The sequence below is a fragment of the Nothoprocta perdicaria genome, unplaced genomic scaffold (assembly GCF_003342845.1).
Source record: "Nothoprocta perdicaria isolate Ctin4 unplaced genomic scaffold, notPer1 scaffold_16, whole genome shotgun sequence".
NCBI classification, from domain to species: domain Eukaryota; kingdom Metazoa; phylum Chordata; class Aves; order Tinamiformes; family Tinamidae; genus Nothoprocta; species Nothoprocta perdicaria.
In genome coordinates, this window is record NW_020454760.1 from 4974901 (window position 1) to 4987774 (window position 12874).

Sequence of the window (12874 nt, forward strand, 5' to 3'; positions counted from 1 at the left end):
AAATTAGTCTTCTCTTTCTGTAACTTGTAACAGTGGAAACCTTGGGTTTCTTGGAAGGCCTAGACACATACGGATATATGGATACACACACACACATATTTATTTATAAATAAATAAATAAATAAGATAGAAGCAAGAAAAAGTTATGAGCATCAGCAGAAGAAATCACGGCCATCTGGGGAGGTACATAAGGGACAGTTAAACTCTATCACTCTGCTATTTTATTCCATGCTGAATGTCAGTTGGTTACAGAACACTTCAAGGCAAAGAAACCTCTGCAGTGAAAAGTAAAAACAAACACAAATCCCCCAAATGCATACACACAAAAAACTAACTTTTATTATATCTCAATCAATATAAGTATCTACAATAACGTTGTCTATACGAAGGAAATTACTACATACAAATTAAGGCTTAAAGGTTAGAATAAGAACACATTAGTGTTTTATAGCAATACACCAAGAGTTTGTTTGAATTCAAAAAATTAAACAGAATCTTGAGGTTTTCAAGCATTGTAAATCTGTAGTTTACTTTTATGCCTGCTAGAGAATTAATTCCATGTAGCCCATGCTCCACTGAATCTCTACTTAATATCTCCATTTTTAAGAGGAGGAAAATATTCTCATACATCATATAGGACTTTGAGGCCAATTTGATTGATACATATAAAGCATTTACGTTTTTCTTTATAAGCATTTTCTGTTGTTCTAGAATAAATAATTAGTGAAAAAAGGCGACTGTTTAAGAAGTATTGTTATAAGCATTAATAATAATATTAGAAATTATTAAAAAGAAAAACCAACGACTGTGTAAGACTATAAATGGCATCTGATATTCTGCTATAAAAATAAACACCTTCATTTTGGCCCTAGAAACTGAACTTCCAAATAAATTTTATTTATGACTGAAGCTAAAATTGCAATATTAAAAAAAATATAAAAAAGTGGAAAAGTTGTGTTTTTCTTTACTCTGTACTTACAGATAATATATAATTATCTTTCCCTTTTTCGATGCCTCTGACAAAATTATATTCATACTTCTTTTATATCCTTCACTGTCTCTTCCAATCCTTCACTGTCTATTCTTCCTAGAAACAAAAATTTTTCTGTATATCCTCATATTTGCCACCACTTTCTGTAATAAACTCTTTTTGAGGATTTATTTTGTTTTCACCAATACAGACTGCATCGATCTAGATTCTTAAATCTTCAATACTCTTTCCATCTTAACTGTCACACATATTTGTGACATCTTTTGACTTTTTACAGCTTTTTATTTCTGTCTAAGATGATGATAGTGGTTCACGAAAGCAAAGTACTCCAGACCAGCTTATTTCTAGAGCCTTTTGTAAAAAATCTTTTGTGCAGTATCAGCAGGATCTCTCACATTCACACAGCTGCCAACTCCTTCCAACAGATTTACAAGGCATCACTTTCCTGCACAAATATGTTAAGTTTTTACTTAGTCTTCATTCTTATATTTATGCATGCGTATGCCTACTTGTTTTTTTTTCGTACTTTACAACAACTGCCCAGGACTGAAAACATGTCTAATGTTTGAAAGTTTTCCCGACCTTTCCTAAAACACTTTTTAAAAATCCATCAGATTTGTCATCTGAATTTATTCCTACACATAAAGGCCAAAATAAATGTGATTAACATGCATTAGTGTATTAGTATATCAGAGTTAATAGCTTAGCAATTTCATGCCTAAATTAATTTATTGAATTAAATATATATAACATTTATTTATGTATCTTTAATTTTATGTATTTTTCATTAAGTAGTTCTAAAATCCCTCTACTGAAAATTCGAATATATTGAATACGACACTTTTACTTGTCACAGAGTGGGGAAAGGTATCACTTTGGAAACTTTGTGCTCCTCAGCATGGAGCACAGACAAAATATTTTGTCTTTTTGCCCATTGCAAACTTTGAAGCTCCCTTTATTCCTTGATCACCTCTTGGCTCTAAAGCCTACAGCAGGCTTTCCAAGTCTCACATGATGTTTTTGTTTTTGCAACTTCAATAAATTGTTACTAAAGTGTTTTTTACTAGCTAAGCAGAATAGAATATTTCCCTTGATTCTAGAATACAGTAAGTTTCTTTTAGGATGCCTCGATAATTTCTTATCTCTTGAAATTCTGGAGAAAGATAGATTCAAGCAAAAATTAAGGACAGTGCTCCAGTTTATCCTTGCTGCAAATCTAAAACTGTTATCTCTAAATCATTTGCATTATGGTGGAAGAAAATGAAAGATATTTTGCTTCTTGAACCCTTATAACAATCAAATGAAGCTGAAAGTACAAAATGAAAGAAGTATTGGGTCAGCTCCCTAGGATAGAACCCTCTTCATGTTGCTCATCATGACCTGCCCTAGAAAGCAAAAAATGTCAGTGTTCAGCTTCAAGAAGAGGCAGGGGAAGGAAATCAATATTTCTCCATGCTTTCTTTGTTAGGATATTTAGATTTTTACATAGTATCTCTAGGTGCTAAAGACGCTTTCAAGTTTTGAAAATGGTTATATCATTTTGAAGTTTTTGGTGGACTCTTGTATTTCAAACTTCTGTCTCTTCAATTGACTCAAAAAAATCCCTCTTCTCAGCAAGCTAAAACATCTTTCTATTCACATTAGTTTTAGCATTCTTGAGCTATAAAACCTATATCGTATTTCAGTGCTCTTTGATCTTTTTAATCAAGCTCTCTTATTTTTGCCTAGGTTTTCTTAAATGAGATCTCTTGATTTTGTTTCAGTTCTAGAAAAAGATCTTTTTTCACTGGACAAAACTTACTCTTCTTCATCCATTTTTCTGCTACTACTGTTGATCACTACTTCCCTCGATGGGATAAAAAACATGAGAAATTTTTTGTGTCATGATTCAGTAACTGTGGTTTAACATCAAAGATACTTCCCAGGAGTGAATACAGTAGGACAATATAACGTTCTGGACCATCTTTGACTTCCTTTCTATCACTTCAGATATTATTTACTTAAACTTCCAAGTGATTCTGATGCTCTTGAAAGGTGATCAGAATAGCTAGTAATTCTTCTAAACTGTACATTTTTTTGGTTCCTCTTGGCTCACAGGTGGCCTATAATTTCAAAGTTTATTCCTTTGTTACTATTACATTGCAAATAATATGAGGGAAAATATACACAAACTAGCTCAGATCACCTTTTCAAAAAAATGAAAGCGAAAATGTGGTATTTTATTAAGAACAGAGAAGAGATTTAGTAGCTTTTTCATTTATAGACATATAAACAGTAAGTTAGAACAAATGAATAAGAGCATTTTTATGATGCTTTCCAAAGAAGCTGCATACAACTTTTTTTTCCAAGTGTAATAGTGGTATCATATATGAAGAGTTTTTATCTTCAACTGACTATGTTCCATTGGAAAGTCTCTTTACTTACCAGGGAAAGTACCTCCTGCAGGAAATGAAGCATTTTTGTCATATTTAACATTCAACTGGACAGGTTTCTCTGGGTCCAGCAGGACATTTAATGTGATTACAGGGCAATCTAATATGGTCTTGTTGTATGAGGCTTTAAGCTGTAAAGTGTGCTCTCCTCTGAAATAAACAGACATCACAAAATGTTACAAAATATCTCTTCTAAAAAGATAGTTTTCAACAGATTTCTAAATTTGTATTGTGTAAATGAAAGCGTAAAATAAAATCTAAGAAGAAAACTGCACTATAAGTAGTAAAGGAAAAAAAATGAAGTTATCACGCAAAGCCAGAAAAAAATATACTTCCACTGAGGTAAAAATCGATATTTTAAGATATTCTTATGGTATTAGTTTACTAAATTTAATCAAACACTTCAGATATTCTTATGACAGTATCTTAAATTTCATTTTTCTTTAGCATTTTATTAGCCTGGTCATGGGTCACTGCCTATCTGTAAGTTACTGCCAACTGCAGCTTTAAACTGCAAAAGATAGTAAGGTGGAGACACAGCTAAGTAAAATGCCATGGGAGAGGAGCTGCTTCGGCAGTTTCTGAAGAGTGAATCTGAATACAACCCAACATCTAACTAAATGTGCTGCAAGTATTCAATGACTTCACTGCCATCTAGTAACACATTTTTAGAGTATTAAGAAACAGAAGGTTTTAAACAAAACATGAGTACCACAATTAATTGAAAATTAATAATTTCCTCGCAAATGCAAAATAATATTTTAGGTCAAATCCTGCACATAAGAAATGAAAAATATTAACTGTCATAAAATACTTGAATATGTATAGAACTGACACGTAGTAGTAGTAGCTTCTAAGTAACCTAAAGCCTTGTAAGAAAATCTCTTAGGTAAGACAATCTTTACTAATTTCTTGTCACTATTGCTCTCCTGGGCACTGTCTGGTTTAGAAAATAATTTCTTATACTGAAACACTCGACACATGTTCGCTTGGGCCACAGAACCTGCTCTACAGCCAGTGGGTAACCAGTTAATCTCCACTTCTTGGTCCCTGTCAGCAAGTAAAGAGTGACAGCACCCTCAAACACAATGCAGCATCACTAAACTTAAATTTTAACAGTAGGATTTTGGATGTTTGGAGGAAAAAATCATCTATAAATACTCAAATGCCTTAGATTCATCTCTCATAAAAGCATATCAATAAATTGCCCCTCCTAAGCCTTTTCTAAAAAAAAAACGAAAAACAAAGAGTAACTTTTAGCTTATTTTCCTGAGAAAACAAGGCTTAGGTTATTCTATTTCCTATTCAGACCTTACAGAAGTCTTAAAAGGCCAGAAAGAATATGTGGAAAAGCTGGACTAGTACAGATGAGGAAGTGGAAATGTAGAACATAATAATCCCTACAACTTTCTAAAGATTGGTAGGTGGCTGGAAAAATGAGTTCCCAATTACTTTCTTTTCTGAGAGAAAGATAATCTTTTTATTCAGTACAGGGGTGCACCACCCAATCCAAAAAAGCATCACATGTACAACCCCAAACTCACTATAACCTGCACGGGATCATGTCCAGCCATCAAGACAGAAGAGTAAGTAGATGATGCAAGAGAAAAAAAGCAAGTGTTGGTAGGCAGGCCTCAAGGATGCAGGAAGTGGGTGGGTGGCAGAACTATGCACATATATACATAGAAATCATGAGCTTGAAAATTCAGATGGAAAATGTGAGTGTAAGGGGAACAAGGGTGATTGAGATGAAGAGACAGGAGCCACAGGACACAAACTAACAGAAAATGAAGCCTTACTAGTTACACTACTAAGAAGAATGTAGTATTGTTCTTTTTGTTTTATTAGATTTGACATTTTATCTAACATTTTAAAAAAACTGTTAACCCTAGAAGTTGGATTTCAATATTAAAAGATCTTCCTGTCTTAAAAGCACAGTGTCTGGTTATGGTCTCCTGGAGGTTGCACATTTTAAATGGATTAAAACCACCATTTACAACAGATACAGCTTAGCTTTAAAAGATGTGCTCTACCTAAAAATCTTCTAAGATTCAGAAAATCAGAGTATCATCTTATCAGAACATCAGAGTAAGGGGCCGTCAAATGTTATTTAAATAATGATCTTGAAGAAATTAAGTGTTTGTCTGGCCTTCCAGTGGCATTTAAGCAATAAATGTGTGACCTTGGCTCTAGGTGAATTCCTGGTAAGAACTTTATGAAATGCACGGTTTAAATACATCTAGCAAGTAACACTTCAGAATTCAATTGTTTTTCCACACAGTTTACACTACTTACCTAGGTGCATGAATGCCAATAATTCCCAGGTTAGCCCTACCATTTTCATCTGTTTTATGTTGCTGGTTTGAAAGAACAATCTGTCAAAAGAAAAAAATCTTTTAATGACACAGAAGTAGCAAGAAGTCTTAATTTAGAATAAAACGCATCCTTCCTTTGCATCCTCTCTTTCCATTTGAGCAATAACTTCTTTTTGTCTTTGCACCCTACATTCAGGGAAAAAAAATATTGTTGGAAATATTTTTTAGGTTTCGGATGTTTTCTGAAGAAAATCACTTTATCTGAACTAGGATAGTTTTGTTCACTAATATCTTTAAATAGTTTATTCATTTAATTGCTATTGATGTTATTGTCCATAATACAAGTTAACCTGAGAATGTTTATAGGTTTTAACACCTTCTGAATACTGCTTATTCCCTTTCCCTGTGTTTTTTTCAACCTGCCTAGAGATTCCTAGGTAGCAAAAGTTAGAAGAACGATACTATTTGAATAAAGACAAGTAAAACATCCTCTCCTCATCCTAGTCTTACTGCTATAAATGTCAGGCTACAAGACAACCTAGAGAAACAAAGTGATGATGATATAGTACCATATTAATGAAAACTTATTCACAAACAATAACTGATCTCTCCTTTTTAAAGAACAACATTTAACAAAATTCTAACCATGAGAGAGAAACAGTCAGTGTTGTTTAAGGATAATAACACAAATGCCTTATAGATCTTTGATTTTCCCAGCACATTAACTGGGCTTGGTCCCAAATTCATTGAAGATAATGGAAATTCCACTGATTCAAATGAATTTTGGCTCAACCTCCTAGTTAGGAAAACTATTAGTCAATGGTGTTCTTCAAGGTGTGATTTTTATGTGCATCCTGGTTTTGCTGCTCTTAATGCCACAGCACCGAAACTGAAAACAGCAGCACCAGAGTCAGACTTCGCTTTACACATTAAAGGGTACAGAATTTGCCATTTCACTTTCTGCATTGACCACAGTCTTTCAAAAGTATTGACTCCACAGCAGCCTGTCATCTCACAGAGACAAGTCACATTGAATCTCAAAGAATATCAATACACTTCTAATTAAGTGGAAGCTATCTCTTTGCAAACGTGTGTGCAAGCTCCACTTGAGTCTCTTCAGTCTAACTTAAAAAAACCACAGTAAATCTATGAAAAGAACTTCCGACAGTGGCCCTAAAGTTTAGGAAAGCAAAGGAATCCAGGTGACAATCTCAAATTCTTATCGAATTAGTTATCAGAGGGAAGCCAACTTACTCAACAATGATTTCAATCAAGACAATGCAAATTATATCATATGAATTAAATTATATGAATAGAGTGGGATTCAATTGCATCCTCATTGTTTCAGTTTGTTTTATATTGCTACTACTCTTCACAGAGATAACCAAGTGCAGATCAAACTTATATAGTCTTAAATGTAGATGAAAAGCCTTATGTTCAGAAACCACAATCACAGAACCAATAGATAAAAATGATAAATGATATAGCTGCCACTTCAAAGGATATCTTTACTTTTATTCAGTAAATTTATACAGGTAAAGGGCAGAGGTGAGGGATTACAAAAGTTTCAGAAAATCCAAAATGCATACAAATTCCACTTGGATACTGTACTATAATTTTGATAATGCTAATAAGAGGGAGCTGAGGAATTTGTCATGGGAACTATTTGTATTATTCATCAAAATTACTACAATAGATGTAACCATTCTTTGGCTATACTTAAAATGCTTTGCAATATTTATACTTGCCTTGTTTTCCAAAAACATCTCAAGCATGAAGGAGACAAAGTAGACATGACAACACAAATTTACATGCTTTGATAAACAGCAAGTCATTTAATAAGACCTACGCTTACCTTTAAGTTGTTACTCTTCATAAGACTGATTTTGACGTTAGGTTCAGGAGATGGATTTCCCCACTGATCACACAATTGAACTACAAGAGGCTTCTGCAGTTCTCTACCATTAATCACTGCAATAGGCTGGAAGAGATTAAAAGATGCTTTATTTCATTATATTCTAGGTGTATGAGACATTCATAGCAGTCGGTCAGGAATCTCCAGAGTGATTGAATCTACATTTTTCCTACCATTTGCCTTGCTGACTAGGTAGACCATGACAGAACTGTACAATTCCAGGAAAGTTCCACAGTTCAAACATTCTCTTGACATTATAAAATTCGCTGCTTCAACTGAATTGAATGTCTTACTTGTGCTGATGTGACTAAATATAAATAAATGCTTCCCAAGAATCTTATCAAAGACAGCTTTCTTGTTACAGAAAGAGCAAAATGTCCCAGATTTTTAGTCTTCTGAAACTTCAACAATTTTCTATCAATTGAAAATATTTATGACACTCTCTGAACCTTGTTTCACTTTTAATAGTTTCCTTCTCCCTTTTTCAACACTCTCATATTTATTCCTGTTTTCCACTCAGAGAACCAAATGCATCTTTTACTTTTTATACTATATAATATATAGTATATAATATATAAAAAATATAACATATAATAATTAAATATAATGTATATATTACTAGTATTATAGTACATATCTAAGTATTGTACAGTATTATAGCATTGCAAACAGACATTTACAAGTTAGATTACTATAACACAAATTTACTCTTAAAAGACAATGTAGTTAGCCACCTATTGTGTGAAAAAGGCTTCACACAGCCCAATTTAAAAAACATCTGCCTATATAATCAGGCAGGTTTTAAGATACTTAACTAATTTTGCTTATAGTATGTTATCCTGTGTAAAACAAAATGATTCTATGATTCTATGAAACAAAAGTCTCCAGAGTTGTCATATTCTGGCAATTTTCAGAAGCACTAAATTAAGAATCCAGTGTTTTAATCCAGTACCCCAAGACGTTCTGGAAATAAAAGACTTGCTGACTAGCCAACCATTTGTTTTTTTCCCAGACAATAATTTTTGGACTTACCTTATCTAAGTCTGGCCAATCCACAAGTTGCAACTTAGCAGGAGATCCTGCAATTAAATTTACTCTGAGAAAATCGGAAAATTCACGCCAAGCAAAGCACAATTCTTTGCTTCCAGGTAAACAGGGTTTAAACCGAATACCTTTGATTCTCATTGTTAGTGTACTTTCCTATTGAGAAATAAAAATAGGATTCTATCAAAAACAATAAAAAGTGTAATTTATTCATTTTCTCAATACAGCATTTTTAGTATTTATGCATATTGGAATCTATTTGCTATTTTTAATGTGAGGCAATGCACTGAAAAGGTACAATTTTGGTCCTTTTCCTAAATTTGAAAGGCCTCTTTGAGCAAGAAATCAAAGGTACACACTTCCTAGAAATCTAGTTTTCATTGTATAGACAATTTTACTTAATTGCATGCAGCATCATATTTTAAAAGGCATAGATCTCATCTTAAATTAAACTAATGCAGTCAAAAGATCCATAACTTCCTATGATGCTGCAAAATATCATAAAATCAACTATACCCCCATAAATAGGAACAGAACATTTAAAAAACAGCTAGAAGAAAACAGAAAAGAAAGGAGGAAAAACAAAGACAATCTGGCTAAAGTGTAATGTATAAAGTGAGTCTACTCCCGTAATGTATAGCTGCTGCAATGATAATGTTTTTAATAGATGCTGTTGTATATCCAAGAACAGGATTTTAATGCTTTAAACTCCACTTCTCACAGCTTATCAACTAGTGATTAACTAGATTATCTTTAAACAGTTTTGGTTCAATTCTGTGTGAAAATTAAGGTGATTATCTCACATAGGCCACAGAGAATACGGGTAAAGATAGGACATCTTGGAAATAATTTTGAAATACCTGCCAAGATATTTTCAAATTTGACTTATCAAGTCCAGGCCCAGAAACTCCCAGGGAATTTATACAAGAAGATGTCACTGTCTGAACCTGGTTTCCATACTGATCCGTTATCATGACATCTGTTTAAAATGAAGTTGATTATTAAAACAATTAGTAAAATGAATATCCCATTAGCCGCTTTAACGAAACACTGCACAATGTATGAAATATAAATGTATACAACATACACGCAATATGGAGAAAATGAACGTAAGTAGGGAATCAAAAAGTGCATGTATATAGTCAATCACATAAAACTTCATGTTTACTATTTTGTTAATAAACAGATTTTTTCTTGCTACAAAGAGAACCTCTTAGATATGATCTGTCCTACGTGTCTTTCTTCGCTCATACAAAGTATTTTTATGCCCCAAAATTTCCTAAGTATTTCTGATTTCTAGAATTTACCTAAACATATCTTATGCTCATTAGAAGTAATTAACACATTCAGATTAGTAAAAACACTGCACACTCTCCAAAGAAGAAAAAAATATGTAATTCTCATCCCAATACGTATAAAAAAATTAAACAAAAAAAAAATACTGAAGCATTTTTATTCTCAGGAAAAGCTTAATAGTCAATGTCAGACTTCCTTGATCTCATGTTCAAACGGCAATCCTGTACCAAGGTAACCAAGGTAAAACGAAAAGATCTATCCCTAACATGACTACTTCTTAAGTCTCAACTTAAAGATGTATCATTTGGATGACCAAGCTCTTGACATTATCTGAATGCTCTCCTGACTTTCAAGGTTTACAGAATCAACAACCTTAACAAAAATCATGTTAACAATGTGAACTCCAGTGGGAGGAATGCCCCAATATACAAAATTAGAGGTGAATCACAGTAGGGAGTTAACTAAACTCACAAAATGATGATTGCAGAAGTCTAGTGATTGTTCCATGAGCGAGGAAGCAAAATCTTTTTATTTTATAAAAGCTCTAAGATAATTCACTCTTGATGACATTAGTATATATAACAGTCTAACAAACTATAGAAAACAGATACATATCTTGCAGTAAAGCAAAGAAGATGCAAATACTCACCAATCTCACTTTGTAGTTCTTCACCCATCTGCAGTGTGTTTGGTCCTTTTAATTTACATTTAATATGTTTGGGTTCATCAGGCAGTGGTCTAAGATATATATGGTAATTTATGATCATTTTCAAGAATTAATCACTTTAAACAAACTAGCAGATATGCAGATCAGCAGATATAACTGCACAAAAGGGAGAGAAGAAATCCTCCCTAAATATTCCTGGTCTTTTGACAAATTACTTCGTTATTTCAGCTTTTGCAATTTTTTTTCCCCTAAAAAGCACAATTCTACAGTCCTATGCCAACAACAGATTTCGAAGAGTGTGTTTCAAATGGACAAACCTGACTGTAAATGCACTCTCCAGTGACACGTGGTCATCAAGATAAGTAATAAGACAGTAACGTACATCTTTTACTGATGTTGGTATTTTTACATCAGGTAGTAAACCTTGAATCAAATTGTCTCTGTTAATTTTGGGTGTCCAGTTCACCTAAAATAAAAATTTCATAATTAATCATATGTTAAATTATTAATCACTAGCTACACAACACATCTGTGGTCATTTAAAACAGGTTGAAACCAAATACAATAGAAGTTTATAATCAAAACAGGAGCTTTTTCCAATAGTAACCATCACAAATTGCCAAAATGCAGAAAATTAACTACTCTATACAAACTCAAAATACACACTAAATTTTCCTCACCGCATCTTAAATGTGTTAGCAAATATCTGATTGAGAAAAATGTTAGAAGACAAAATGAACCATTTGGTAGAGCTCTGCCTAGGTATCTGGCTCCACATCTGCACATAGACAGAGGGATGAGAGAGGTAACAAAATGCTCATGAAGGAACATGATGGCTCGAGGCTTCTAAATGTTAGGAAAAACCTTTCTCTGAGGAATCATAATTATATGTAGGAATTATTTTAGAAGAGCTTAAAGAAGAGCTAAAAATTGCTAAACCTGCTTTTCATAATATTACTCTGAAGCACTGTCAAACTTTTTATTAAGTGCCCTTATCTCATTAGGGACACAATTTAAATGAACTCATCTTTTAGGTAAAGTTCACAATGTTTATTTGTACTTTCTTGGGGAACATCATTTGAAAGGCAGTCTGATGTCTGCAGACTGCAGAGAATCAGCCTTTCCCTAGGAATACATTGCATCCTTCACATCCAGTTGTTCATTCAGAAATACTTGCCTTAATTTTTTCTGCCAGAGCTGGAGTTATGTGTATCTCCCTTTCTCCTTCATCATACATCTGAAATATAAGGTTGTGCATGACATCTCCAGCAAGCCAATTAATTTCATCTTGATGTTTAATTTGAATAGCTTTTTGTCCATCCATACTTAAGATCTGCAGTCTTGCAACATGACTGCTAGGAAGAAGTTTAATCATCTTTTCCACTGGTGGCACATCTTTACAGCTCTATGCATGGGGAAACAAAATGAAAACATAATTAAGACATTAAAAATACACACATATCTCAAGTAGATAAAGACTATATCCCTCCATCCAATAATCTACTGTGATCTGTGGTGTCACTCTGGACTATCAAGTGTGACCTGGTGTCCAAGTTGAAGCCTGGCCTGCCAAAAGTAAATTCAAAGGATAACCCAGAATGCTTATAATTTTTCAAAGGATACTAAAAATGAAGCAGGCTATAGTTTCAGAAAGCATGTTGCCCTGCCTATTCTGGGTCTACATGCAAGGTAGAGAGTTATGAGAAAGATACATGGAGGAAAAAAAAAAATCCCAGAAACACGTAGGGAATTTCAATCATAACAGAGTGATGGAAAAGTGAAGATGCAAAGCTAGCCTTTTATGGTTTCCTACATAGAAATAGGATAGCTAGCTGATTTTCAGACTGATTAAAAAGTATTTATTTATTAACTAGCTTCATAAAAGACTTGGGTTCATTGACAGGATAGTATACTAAACTGTGTTTCCAACTTTTGCTTCATCCAAACATTCCAATCAGTACTTACAGGTATTTCAATCTTTGCTTTGAGGATCTGGTCCTTCTTTATATTCTGTACCTGTATAGCTGGACCGGTTAAAATGTTTGTTCCTGCATTACTGCAGTCCACGGCATACACAGGCAGGTTTGAAGCACCTATAAACTGTTTAAAATGTAAAATTAAATTTCAAAATTTTTGAAGACTACTAGGGTTTTTCCAGAAATAAAGATTTGTGCATCTCTAAAGGTATGTAGGACTATTTACTGAAATATTTTA

The 12874-nt window shown here is 33.3% G+C and overlaps 1 protein-coding gene across 1 annotated transcript in view; it reads right to left on the bottom strand.

The window, feature by feature from the left end:
- The window catches only part of SMCHD1 (structural maintenance of chromosomes flexible hinge domain containing 1), a 62520-nt gene that overhangs the window by 18485 nt on the left and 31161 nt on the right, over positions 1 to 12874 (bottom strand). Inside the window, exons 24-32 of the mRNA XM_026035504.1 lie at positions 12626 to 12760; positions 11838 to 12065; positions 10978 to 11126; positions 10643 to 10731; positions 9558 to 9676; positions 8686 to 8853; positions 7594 to 7719; positions 5719 to 5798; positions 3416 to 3573 (exon numbers count right to left, since the gene is read on the bottom strand). Of these exons, the coding sequence (XP_025891289.1) occupies positions 3416 to 3573; positions 5719 to 5798; positions 7594 to 7719; positions 8686 to 8853; positions 9558 to 9676; positions 10643 to 10731; positions 10978 to 11126; positions 11838 to 12065; positions 12626 to 12760 (1252 nt within the window). The remainder of the gene's footprint in view (positions 1 to 3415; positions 3574 to 5718; positions 5799 to 7593; positions 7720 to 8685; positions 8854 to 9557; positions 9677 to 10642; positions 10732 to 10977; positions 11127 to 11837; positions 12066 to 12625; positions 12761 to 12874) is intronic.